At 37.4% G+C, this 13,793-nt stretch overlaps 1 protein-coding gene across 2 annotated transcripts in view; it reads left to right on the top strand.

Moving 5' to 3' along the window:
* The first annotated feature begins 3,554 nt into the window (after positions 1-3,554).
* Positions 3,555-13,793, top strand: part of LOC122094037 (protein CLT1, chloroplastic) — a 14,450-nt gene continuing 4,211 nt past the window's right edge. The window contains exons 1-10 of one of the 2 annotated variants that reach the window (XM_042664636.1): positions 3,555-3,707; positions 3,806-4,302; positions 7,028-7,173; positions 7,753-7,790; positions 8,054-8,169; positions 9,878-9,977; positions 10,073-10,108; positions 10,254-10,304; positions 10,396-10,519; positions 12,241-12,366. In XM_042664636.1, the coding sequence (XP_042520570.1) occupies positions 3,863-4,302; positions 7,028-7,173; positions 7,753-7,790; positions 8,054-8,169; positions 9,878-9,977; positions 10,073-10,108; positions 10,254-10,304; positions 10,396-10,519; positions 12,241-12,366 (1,177 nt within the window). In that variant the 5' untranslated portion in view covers positions 3,555-3,707; positions 3,806-3,862. Of the gene's footprint in view, positions 4,303-7,027; positions 7,174-7,752; positions 7,791-8,053; positions 8,170-9,877; positions 9,978-10,072; positions 10,109-10,253; positions 10,305-10,395; positions 10,520-12,240; positions 12,367-13,793 lie in introns of both variants that reach the window. The other variant, XM_042664637.1, reaches the window with a different exon arrangement.

The raw sequence follows: 13,793 nt of genomic DNA, 5'->3' as shown, positions 1-13,793 counted from the left end.
ACAAGAAAACGCAGAAATGACAGAAACAAAACGTTGTCAAATGGTGCCTAAGTGATTGCCCCATGCGGTCATGCCCCATTGGTTGGGTGTGAGGATTGCATCCTATGTTGGGGGCATGGTGATCCCTGCCTTTCTCTTTTAAACTAAAGCCATTTCCCTTTTATATTTACAGAATTCAAAAATGGTATAGAATTCCTCATGTTGCTAGTGTGGGGAGGAATATGCACGTCACACCAATGTTTGTTTTAGAAAAGGTATTTTTCACATGGTACTCACATATTCAAAACATGTGAGAAAAATAATAAAAAGTTCATGTGAGAGAGAAATTGAATTCCGATGTTGTGGGGAAGTTTTTTCCTTTCAAAAATACAGCGGCAAATGTTATCAATCGCATGTTTTTTTCTCCCATTTTGATGATAATAGAAATCTCATGTTATAAAGCATGAGACCCAAAATGTATTGATTGCCCACTCGATCCATAGATGTAAGCTACGACATTGTACTGCTATCACATCTCAAATGACAAAGTGCCATATGTCTTAATCGTGTTGAATCGTTTTATGCTAACATGACATCAGCCATCAGCCACCTAAATTTATAGATGGGAGGGGAATCACTGCTGAACTGTATGGTCCAAAACTGACGTGGGGGTCAATAAAAACACGTAGGATAATCCAATAAACATAGAATTTTCATCTTACGAGGGACCACAACAATTATTTTATCCTTCATATGTCTAGGTACAGGTGCCACATAACGTGACAGCCTTCTTTCTTCAAACATATATATATTTATATATATATCTATATATAGTTGGTGAAGTGGAGCCCTATACTTTTAATCGCTGAATGAGAATGCCTTTCCAAGTTAATCGATATGTGCATCCATGAAAACAAGGGAGTGATGGTCGCCCACTAGAGACATCAACATCTTGCTTATATTAATTGTTTGGTAATATAACTACTCTTCTAGGTTAAATAATCATAATTATTTGACTTAATTATGCATGCGGGGTATGTCCTATTAATTAATTTTCATTTTTTTTTCCAAAGAGTTATTATCTCCAACAGAAAAAAGTTCTGATTAAGCTACAGCTCTTGCAAGAACTCCAGGAGATAGATCTTTTAAATACAAATTTTTTCAATAATAAAATTGATTTTCGATTCAGATACATTCAATTGGATTTAAAGCATGGAATGATGAATTGATGGATGTTTTGGATTTTGTGGGAGGAACCAAAGAAGCCCGCCACCGCATACTGTTATGGCTGCTGGATGGCTTTGACTAGTTGCTAAAACCAACTTTTCATAATCATTTATTAATTCCTTTTTTAATTTTCTCATCCATTCTATAATTTGAGTTCTGAAATATAAGTTTGAGACAGGATTGAAATAAATGAAAGCCGCCACACACTATGATATCATACATGTCTTGATTCAACATTCCCCTACGCCCAAACACAAAGGGGTGGGGGTTGAAATGATCATCGGATCCCTCCTGTTGGATTGAGGGTCGTAATCTTGGGATTGCTTTGGGTTTGAAAATTTTATTTATTTATTTATTTATTTTTTAATTAGTTTTTATTATCATTTTACCCTTGGGTCATACCACCCCTATTGGGTCCTGTGCTGGTGCAAAGTGGACACACAGTCTGACTCAAACCCTTCCTCTATTAATAATATATCATTTATCAGATGCCAATTAATTATAAACAATAGCTATGAATCTTTTGGGTAAAAGATCGTTACCTTGTTGCGTGGCTTTGTATCAGCACGGGGCCAATGAGAGTGTGCAGAGAATGATTTTGGACTCTCACACTCAAAATAATAATGATTACAAAAAGAAAAAAAAAAAAAACTTGTAACTTGGGATTGAATTAGTATCTCAATACATTCTTCCTCTTCACACTTGCCAGTCTTATCTTCTTCCATTCATCTACAGTTACAAGATCTGGAGAGGGTTTCTTGAAGGACAACGTGACCTCAATGTAGAACATCAATAGCGATAGGATTTTCGCCTTTCATGAAGGATAGAAAATCATTTTATCCCTCATATGATACACACATATGCTCATTGTTTGCCTAAATAAGGTCATTTAATATATATATATATATATATATTTTGCTAATGATAGGTATCTAGGCCTTCGGCTTGACTAGTCTCGTGGGCCTATATTGACCCCACAACTGCATGAATCGGGTCATACCAGGGTTGAATGAGAACCATTCAACTTTCACTGAAAGCAGTAAATAACACTAAATACTCATATGTGAGTGGCCCAAAGTATGCAAGGTCATTTAATAATTTTACAGGTATAAGATTCTTTTATGGATGTGGTGAGAGCTTTCTCATTGTAGTCACTTTCCTACCATATGGCATGATCAAGATGATTCTTAAATTTCGTAAAATGGATGTACCTACTCAAATGTTACATTTCGACCCAAAGTTTATGAAGTGGATTAGAATTTCAAAAGATCTTGAAAACCAGTGGATAGTACTAGCTAGGTAGACAGGAGTACTATGCATGGGCATACATAAAGAAAAATATTAATCAAATTTTAAAGGTGTAGGCTCTCCTTACGTTACTCGTCTGTTTCCCAAGTAATGGAAATTATATCCTTTCTAACTTAAAAAAAAAAAAGAAAATTTTATCCATGGAGGTGGAGGGTAAGGGTAAGGGTAAGGGTAGGAGTAAGGGCAAGAGGCCTATCCCTACCCTGGCAGAGAGGGTAAGGAAAAAGCTAATTCTGTACCCACTCCGGTCCTTTGCCACCTCTATTTGCTTTGTTTTATTATTATTTATTTTTAAATTGGGGTTTTAACTGATTTACCCTTGGTTTTTACCATTCCTTATATGATACCATGTCAAGGTTAGTGATATCGATACGGAATGCCCATAGTAACTAATACATCGAAGGATTAGGATCGAGGTGCTAGATAAGTATCAATGAGGGTTTTGTGTTACTTTCTCTCTCCTATTTTGTGTCAGTTTCTTTCTTCAGTGGTACCTCTCCGTCACCAGAGGAGAATCCAAGTCCTACATCAATTAAATCAAATCATGCTTGTAGAAAAGACTTAGATCTTCTTCAACTGTTGGGCATCCCAACATGCATTTGATGGTTGAGACAACCTACGAGCGTACAAATGTGTGTTCAAGTGCTCCCAATCATCGGCCACCTCATTGAGCATCCCAATTCCTGGAGAAGATCTGAATCTTGCGAGACATAGGAAAATGATATTTACTTCCTTTATGAGTCATGTTTATCGGTCATGCTTGTGCAACACATCCTCCTACCAAATTAAAAAAAAAAAAAGAGCTTGTGCAACATATCCTAGTGTGGGGCTGGGCCTAATAATTAGAATACTAAGTCAGATCTAGATGAGCAAATATATGCAAATTTGGACGTAAAGTTTGACCCCTTGACCCCTCCTGGTCTCGCAGTAATGATCATCATTCATCGAATTAATCAGCTTAATAATAAGATTAATTAAAATTGAGAGATCATTAGAGGGTGCTCCAAATACCTTTTTTTAGTTTTCCTATTGAGAATTGAGAGATCCCTTTTGATCCCTCTGGATTCTCTCTTCTTTAAAAACCACTTTCCCTAAAAGGAAGAAACCAAAGTAGAGGTCACGAAGAGGAACAAAATTTGCATTCAACTTCAACGCTTTTTACACTGGAAAGGCCAAGATAGGTTCCAAACAAGGTAGGACCCGACATTCTTCTCAACTTTCTCTGTTCTTCGTCTCCAAATCTTCTCTATTTATTCACTTAAATTTCCCTCTTTTCTTCCACAAATTCAAGAAATCCTTCTTCAGTTCAAGATTTCATTTCCTCCTCAACTGTGCGAATACTACAATAATGTCTACATGCTGGTGTCGCCGGTTCACTCCCGGCGGTGCCGAGCGTCTCCTTCGGCCTACGCTTCGGAAACCGTATCGTGGGATCGCGATTTCACCGTCTCTGATTAATCAAAGACGGAAGATCGATCTGAGATCGGAAAGATGGAATAGGCAGAGATTATTGATTGTGAAATCAATCGGATCAGAAAGCTTAAGCGAGGGGAATTGCACTCCGTGTTTGCACGGTGTGGAGGAGAAAAAAGAGTCGGTGAAGCAAAGCAGCATCGTCGAGAAGGAGGAGGATGGTCGGCGGCGTCGAGATCGTGATCGGACGGTGGAAGTGTTGGTGGCAGCGACGGCGACGGTGGTTTTGGGAGTAGGAAATAGGGTTCTCTACAAGCTCGCTCTCGTCCCTCTCAAGCACTACCCTTTCTTTCTCGCTCAGCTCGCCACGTTCGGGTAACTTTTTACTTTCTCAGAACTTTAGAGCTCTTACAGCCTTTGGATTAGAACTTTAGAAAAGAGGAACATTAAAGATTCTGATTCAACGTTGCATAGTAGAAGACTATTCTAATTTCCATACGTCTTCGTATGAGGGTAACCTCAAGTGAGGTACTATCTTATAGCCGTCAGATTTGACTAAGTTCGGGGATCCCAATCCGACATTTTTTTTTGGCTTACAGATAATGTAAATCCCTTGGACTTCCTTTTGAATCGGTGGGGCCCACACTAAGCCCAATTTCGACCGTTCGATGTCCGTGTACGGAAGCGACACATCGAATCGGTGGAGGAAGAATCTACTTTGTAGATTGTCTGCGGCGTGTCATGTATGGGACCCACTTGAATTTTTCTCCAGAGCTTTGCGGCACGTTTTTTTATTTTTATTTTTTATTCCCCTTTGGAAAGTAACACTTGCCCTTGCCTTTGTTTATGTTGTCATATTCATATTTCAATGGTTGTTGAAGGGAATTTACATTATTTGCCATTACTAAAAATATTATTGTATGGAAACCCCAAAACTAGAATTAATAGATCGACCATTACTAACCGAGACCGACTACTCATGTTTTAAGCATTGATTGATTTTGTTGTGTTCCCGGTCCCCACACACGAATGAATGAAAATTAACTGGTTCAAAAAAATCTGGCCCAGCTGGTTCAGCCAGCTTCCCTGGTCATGGTTTCAAGTATCGGTATTGTATCGGCTGTATTGTTTCAGTATCAGTATAATGATACCTGACTGATCTGGATCGGTTATCTGTATCATTTTAAAGCCAAAAGTGGCTGATACTCACCGATCCAGTCCGAATCGGTATTGTATTGGTCTCGGCTGAGACCAATACTGTTACCGATACCTAAATCCTTGAGTGGGGTTGATAAAACAGTATCTGGCTAGCTGTTTCAAATTTGGAGGTGTTAACATGGTTTAAGTTCAAGATATGTATTGGTCGATGCTGATATGGACAGTTTTGCCCATATTTTTCTTTAAAATCAGATTTTTAAATTGTTTTTACCCTTGGCCTGTACCATTAAATTAATACCGGATGAGTCAGGAATGGCCGAAACTGATACAGAACTGCCAATTTGGTCAATCTGATACCGATTCGTAGAACCATGTGTCTTAAAAAAAAAAAAGGAGAAGACTGAAAACGATCTAAGATTGGAGACTTGAAGTGGCGACCTTTGATCAAGGTTATGAAAATCGGGATCAGGGATTGAATCGGTTGGTACTGATTCGATTCAAATCAGATCAGAATCATTCTCAGAAACCCTAGAGTTGGCCCTCAGATCTGAAAACCCAGCGATCTGGTGAGAAAGAACATAAAGTTGGGCGGATCGGAACATCTATGATGGGTATCGGCCATGTGCGATTCAACCGATCCGATTCTGATTTTTGAAAAAATGACTTTGAGTGCTTATGGGGTAATAGTAATTATGGCTGAAAACACAGAGAAATGATCAGCACCAAGTGGTTGATATGTAATCCAGTGAGTTGAGTTAGATTGCTTGATCAATCATCAGTCACTATGACTAAGAAGTGTGCATGATTAAGTAATGTAAGGGACATGTTTGAATGCAGAAATTTATCTGTCAAAGTATCATTACCTTTTTGATTTCTTGAAAATCCTAAAAAGGTTTCCATTGTAATTCCTGTGCTTATTTTCTTATTTGAAATGTGCACAATTTGTTCAAAGTTTCCTAGTGAACTCTTTCAAACTAGATGAAAGAATTAGAGTTTCTTGCTTTGGAACAGGCAATAAGTGACTTTGTTTAATATGATTTTCTTATGGCAGCTGCCTTATTTTTAAATGAAAGGATAAAGGAAGGATGTCCTATGTTGAGGCAGGAACATTTCAGACAGGGAAGAGGAAGGTCTAATTTTCCAGGGGCATGCAAATTAGGGAAGAAAATGATCCAAAAAGATGTAAACTCTTTTGGATTCAAATCAAGCTGGTTTTCCTACCTGACGGGGCACTGGAATGTATCCCATCTTGTGGAAATCCATGTTCATGCGCCCTGTTTGCATTTGAATACATGCTTTTTTGAATCCGTACACTAATAAGTGAAATATCATCTGTTAACTATTTGATCCCCCTCCCCCCACCCCAATCATAATGCTAGAAAAGTTTAATGCTTGGGAAAAAGATGGGATTGAAGGGGAGAACTAAGACAAGAAAGAAAGAACAGACTGTAGGATCCCCCCTCCCCCTTCTTTTTTGGTGGTGGTGGACCAGTGGTGTGTGGGGGGTGGGTGTGGTTGAGGGATGATGAGGTGGTGGAGTTGGGGAACTATTCCCACCTTTTCTTTTTGTATCAATATTATTAAAACCAACCTCAACTACATTCCGGTTACTAAGAATAATTCTTTACCTTCACATCTTTACAGTTTTAAATGACATTAAACACAAACATTGTTTATCTCAACTACAGAAACTAGTATTGTAGAACTGACACCAATATATTAGTATTAGTGGAATAACAAAATGATAAAAGACATGGTGGAAGGATCACAATCTTGTCTAATCCATCCACCAGTTATTTTGCTTTTATGCCATATATAAACCATTTTGGTGATCTCAGAATCGTGTGCCAAAATTTGTTGTCATATGAGCTATTTGAGTTCTTCCTCAAAGTCAAAGGTCATAATGTCTGTCTGGGTTCACTTATAAATTTCTTATTTTCAGATATGTGCTGGTGTACTTTTCTGTATTGTATGCCCGCTATCATGCTGGCATTGTAACTGATGAGATGCTTTCCTTGCCAAAAACTCCATTTCTACTTGTTGGTCTGTTTGAGGCTCTTGCTGCGGCTTCTGGAATGGCAGCTGGAGGTAAAACATATTAGGTCTTCACTAATCTAGTTCAATTGCCTTTATTGCATGGCCGTGTGTTTCTAGTCATACTGTAGACCAATTGAATCTGAGAATTGTAGCTTTTTCTTGTTTTATTCGTTTCCAAAGATCGATTGTCTCTTTTGAGTGATTTTCTTGTAGTTGCATTTCATTAGTATTTCCATCATACCATCACATTGGCCCTCATATCAGAGTTTTGTTCCTTGTGAGATTGAAGATTATATTCATGTCTTAATAAAATAAGGGAGATACTTTTTAATTATTTTCAAATGCCTTAGGTTTACGTTTCTTCTATATTTTGGTTTGATACTGTGTAAAAAATTTTCAAGCAATGATTCGTGATGTAGGTTTTGGCTTTGATGTGTCTGATTCAATAATGTTATCAGATGAGTTAGAAATGTATTCTCCCTTTGTTCAGTACCGACATTTCCTTTCTGTTTTATTGTCTAGAATGATATCCAGACTTAAAATTTCACATATTTTCAAATGGTATCCTCCTTTTCTTTGTTTATTTGGGTCTTTTTTACTTGATCTTTTCATTTTCCCTTTCTTGAACAGCTGTACTTTCTGGGGCATCCATTCCAATATTGTCTCAGGTATTATCTTTGGTCTTTTTGAGATTTTTCTTTCCCATCCTGGGATTGATTTTTGTACAAGTGAAGATCCTGTGGTATGCCAAATGTTATGTTCCCAAGTTGTTCTAGTTTGACACTTTGACCCATGGGAGGATGAAATAGTATAGTTTTGTAGTTTCTCCCATGGAAAAATATGTGTTTGGTTTCTAGTTTTCTTTTCATCGCCTTCACTATGTTTAAGTAGTAATATTGGAATTATTTTGGTTCTTTACTTTTCCCTGCAGACCTTTCTTGTGTGGCAGCTTCTCTTGTCAGCTATTTTCCTTGGGAGAAAATATAGATTCAATCAAATTCTTGGATGCTTTCTTGTCTCTGTTGGTGTAATAATAACTGTTGCAAGGTAAACTTTTCTGGTAGTGTCATCCCTTGAATTTTAGTTCAAATCTGGGCTTTGCCCATAATAAACTATATTTTCAATGATCTATTATGTTCTTGAGTATATATTATTACGTTTTTCATATGCCAGGAGCCTAAAATGGGTACTCGTAATAACTGTGGTCGTAGCTTCATTGTGCATGCTTTTTTGGAGTTTCAGATTTATTATTTTGAAATTTCACTCTAAATGTTTTCTACACTGTAGAGTTCAGTTTCTTGAGAAGATATTCCATCTTGGATGCGATCAATGATTGAAAAAAAGGGGGCATACCCAGTGCCCGAGGCTTCTGCCACTGCATGGTCTGGGGAGGGTCATAATGTATGAAATAGATGATAAAGAAAAGTTATAAGGAACAGAAATAGATGTTTCATGTTTGGTATAGTTTTGTAGCATGTTAGAGGAAAAGAAATATCATCTGAAAAATGAAATAGTTAGAGCTTGTAGCTGTATAATCCTGTATATTGTTGGTTTTCTCAAAGATCATGGAATTGAGAAGGCCTGAAACCATAGGGTCATAATTGAAACCCACAACTGTCTAGGTGGCTTAAGTGCATTCATTCCTAGTTGTTGTTTCTCCTAGGATGTTATTTTGGCATTAGCAGAGAGCTACATGAAGATGTGGAACTATAAGATGTTCAATGGTGGGTCTCTTACTGCATTTGTAATTAAAGTTAAGGGGAAAAGAATGCTATCTGGTTGTGTGGCCCTGCACCCTGACACAGAGTTGAGCGAAATGATGGCCCTGCCCTGTGAAATACAACATACCCACCCCTTGTTGATGCCCCTGCGTGCCCCCTCATTGGCCCCCATGCCAGTGTAGTGGCCATGCGACCAGGTAGCGTTCTTCGCTGAAGTCAATAAATCTTAAAAATGATACTTTCAATTTCTCTTCTGCAGATATAAGCCTTCATTTTATTTATTTATTTATTTATTTTTTATGGTAAGAGTTTGTTATTTTCTTATTTACTGATTTCTTCTATGTCCACTTTGTGCTACTTAAAAATAGGAATATGAAAGTTCAGATTCATTGTTATGCACTAAAAATAATCTAAGACTTTCTCTTACAAAAAGCAATTTATTAAAAGCATACAAGAACTTCACACTGCTTGGGGTAGAGACACTCCACAAGAAAAAAAGGGGGGTGGGGAGGGGGAAAAGAAAGAAGAAAAAGGCAACAAAAATGAAAAAGAAAAGAGAATCAATCAAACACCCACAATACAATCCTCTTCTGAAAAACTCCTCATCTAATAAATATGAAACAGGTACCTTTGAAATTGTTTTAACCGTTGGCCATGATATTAGAGATTTTGGTCTCAAACTGTCATCCATTAGTGTATTTTAAGTAATGATTCAAAACAAAAAGTTATCTAGTGTGGTAGGTAAGTTCCCAAGTCATTTATTAGAGAACAAGCCTCTGATGCTAACAATAGTTTTGCAAAGGGATTGGCATCTGGACTTCACTGGATTTTTCCACTATTGCATGTTGTTGGCTTTGAGATGGAAACAAGCCCCGACTCTTTCCCATGCAAGAAATAGGGTGATCAATCAGAGTTTTCATTTGATTTGACAGTTCAGAAATTTCCTTTAAATGGCCACTGAATATATGTTGTGAAACATTTAAAATTACAAGTCATGATATATGTGTGGATTATCCATCTCTGTTGACGTGCAGTGGATCTGGCGGTGGTCTTTCACTGAAAGATGCTGGAATCTTTTGGGCACTTCTGATGATTACATCCTTTTTGTTTCAAGCTGGTGATACAGTGTTGAAGGTTGCTAACATTCTGAAAGGATTTGAAAGTTTTCTAATATTTCAGGCTTTCGAGAGTTAAGTTTCTTATAATGACTTACATTCTCTCAATTGCAGGAAGTTATTTTCTTGGATGCTCGTAAACGGTTAAAAGTATGCATACTGACACTTTGTCACCAATGAAGTTATAGTTTCCCAATCTCGTGCTAACTTTATTGTTTGTATGCTTGTTATATTCATTGCTTCTTTATCTACTTACATATTGGAATATCAAGTAATGGCCATATATTCATTGTAGGGTGGTTCTGTAGATCTTTTTGTTGTGAATTCCTATGGATCTGGTTTCCAAGTAAGCATATTTTCTAATATTCTTAGCTGACATTCTTATGTAGTTTCAGTGTGAAATCTGAGAGCTTGATGTGTTTGTTTTTATCAATCAGGCACTGTTTATATGCCTTCTGCTACCTTTTCTATCGAAGTTATGGGGTGTTCCATTCCTTCAACTGCCAAGCTATCTCAGAGATGGAGCAGCATGTTTCCTAAACATCGGTACTTTATCAACTGGTATGCGATATTAACCATATATAATCTTCTCTTCAATAGTTCAATTACTTTGTGCTTTGAGACCAAAGTTTATTTCTTTTCTCAACTAACCTAGAAATGTGAAATATAGAGACTAATAAAATTTTCATAAATCCAGTCCAATTCAATCCAATCATTATTTTCCAAAGAATGGAATCCAAAGCCTGCAATGATGTTCTTGGGGCCCATTAAATCCACCTTGTTCCAATAATTTGGCTGGTAGTTACTTTGGTATCTGTGTTCAGTCAAGAGACCAAGAAATAACCAAAAAGCTTGGAGGAAAGAAAAATATCCAATACATAATTTTCACAAAGGATTTATTTATTCAATGAAAACTGACACGTGGTTGATCCATTAAATTTACATCTATTTAGAAAAGAAAGAAAATAAAATGCCATCTTACGAAAAATTTATGGTGAAAAAAGTCTCGCATAAACCAATCTCTTATGGAGGTGATTGTAAAACCATCTCATCAATGTGAAGGCTTGTTTCTCCATGGGAACATTCTTTAATTTGAAGGGAAATCATGAGAATACAGATTAAACATCACCAGTCTTACCGTGATAAACATAGCATGGCTGCTCTAGTAGAAAGTCCACTGGGGGTGAGATGAGCTGTGAGTTGTGCAGAAAATCTTACCATATCCCATGGCAAAGCTCCAATGATGTGACACTGAATGGCTATAAGCGAAGTTCAAAGGTAAAAGTAAGGTGAAAGTAAAGCGTTTTGAAGGATAAAAGGGAGTTGGTGAAGAACATATAGTTACTAGGATCCAGATTCTAAAACCCTTTTCAAAAGAATTGGACGCACTAAGATGTTATATAAAAATTCAATGTTCTAAGGAGAAGCTCATGGCCTGTAAGGTCCTTGAGGAAAGCAAGTTCTTGAAGGGTCCACGTATAGGATGAGAAGTATGAGTGTTTATTTTTTTGGTGAAAGGAACTAGATCATAGAGAATTAGGGAATTTAAGCTTAATTTTTATGGTTTTTTTGGGTGACCAGGACTTTGAGCTATAGGTACTACACCTCACAGCAATTCTGTCAGGGAAATGGAGGTGGGGAAATCATAGAATATCAACAATTCAGACTAAAGGCACAAGGAAATTTCCCTTTTCTAAGGCTTTAATCATCACCAGAGGCGAAGGAACGGTCTGCAAATTGACAGAGAACAAATCTCTAGGGTAAAATGCATTGACTAACAGTCTTGCCTGGCAATTTATAGTGTCAACAAGCAACAATGAGAATGGTCAATACAAATATGGCTAAGTCACGAATATAAAAAAAATTTGAGTAAGAATTATTTTTAAAATACTTTTGGTGGCTCCGTAGAGAGCAAATAAAGTCACCAAAACATGCCTAATTAACCAAGAAAAATGGTAGTAAAAGACACTTGGGGCTTCCAACTAGCTTGACACGACTGTTCTGCCAACCCTTTCAGTTCAGTAGGTGGAAGTTAATTTTCTCATCTGGCAGTTATGTAGCATTCCCATTGAACCACTCGATATATGTAAATCTCTCAATACCTATTCATCTTTACCCAGATGATGATTGGCATTCAGATGAGCTTGATTGACTTTTACCTTTAGTTATTTATTCCTTATTCATTTCTCTCATGAAACTATAAGAAGTGGGGAACTTTTTCCATGTTGAACTTCCATATGTGGAAAGAAATCATTTGGTTGCATGGGTCTCATTGGATGCAGGATGCGAAGGGGCACCGTGGCTGCCATTGCTGTTTGTAATTGTTAATATGGGCTTCAACATATCACTGCTACACCTCCTGAAGATCTCTTCTGCTGTGGTTTCTTGCCTCGCGTCCACTTTTTCAGGTATTTACTTTATCCACCAGCTGAATGAAACATTCATGACTGCTAACATGAAATAAACTAAAGAAAATATGAACATCCGGCTCATTGTCTTGGGGGATCGATGACATAGTGGTCAAGCAAGTCAGGAAGGGCTGTAAACGACTCTATTTCACCTGAGTTTTGCCCAGTTTGGCTTGTGTTCATCACTCTGGGACTGAGCGGTTTATGCTTGTGAAAATATTGATTTGCGGGGCTCTGGTTCCCCTTTAGATTTTGATGGTTTAGGTCTGGGCTAGGCGCAGCTTGGTGTGGCTCACATAAGCCCATCGAACACTAGGTTGATTCAAGCCCAAAGCTGAAAGCCCATGAAATAAAACTGCTGAACTTCAAAACTCTTGGGATTTCAACTAGTATAGATACTTTATCATTACTTTGGAAAACATAATATGTTAGAATATATATGCTATTTATACATGAACATAATATATCAGAATAGCATGTAGTACATACAGTTGATTAAATGAGCTGAACTTGTTAATGAGCCAAGCCGAAAACATGCTTCACTCAGATTCTTTTAGCTAATGAGCTTAATATGAGGCCTAGTTGGCTGCAAAGTGCAAAACAAATCTTTAGGCTTGGCTTGCTGAAACAAAGCCAACAGTGGGCTGAGTTCCATTACAGGGAGAGCTGGCATGCGTCAGTGTCCATGCAAGGAAGTAAATTCTGCACCTATTTTAGGCTATTCATCCAAAGGTTTATCAGTTCACATTATCAGTGAGTGTTCTGATAGCACAAATCTAAATTTTCTATAAACTATGGTTGTATATGCGATATCCCCCTAAGTATGCCCAACTCAGGTCAACTCAGGTCAGCCTTATCCCAACTACATGGGGTCGGCTACATGGATCTTTTTCACCAATCAGATCTATTCAAAGCCATACTTGTTACAAGTCCTAAGCTATGCATGTCTTTTCTCACCACTTCTAGAGTCATTATGCCTATCTTTGGCTCCTATAGGTTCTTTAATTTGAAACAAATCACCCTTCTTACTTGGGTATTCAAAGGCTTCTGTTGCATGTGTCTATGCCATTCCCCGAGTATGCCCATAATTCCATACTCAATGGATGGAAATTTATTTATTTAGAAAACTCCCTATGGTCACACCAATAATACACTTAAAAACAGAAACGACAATGCATCGAAATATTACTGTAACTAGAAATAGAAGAAATATATCTACTGTTATGTCCATAAAGGTGAGACCCATGACCTTTCATGGGCACTCCTATTTTGTTTTATTATTAGCAGTTTGGTTCAGTGAAACTAGTCTCATATGACACTTTTTGAAATATATACCCATTCCAATCCAGCTTCACCATGGACTTCTTTGCGTAAAGCTGATATCTTTGGATGTGTTCCCTATTTTATGCAAGTGGATCAGCTAATAT

This window comes from Macadamia integrifolia, chromosome 11, assembly GCF_013358625.1.
Source record: "Macadamia integrifolia cultivar HAES 741 chromosome 11, SCU_Mint_v3, whole genome shotgun sequence".
NCBI classification, from domain to species: Eukaryota; Viridiplantae; Streptophyta; class Magnoliopsida; order Proteales; family Proteaceae; genus Macadamia; species Macadamia integrifolia.
This window is presented reverse-complemented; position numbering and strand designations above follow the sequence as displayed.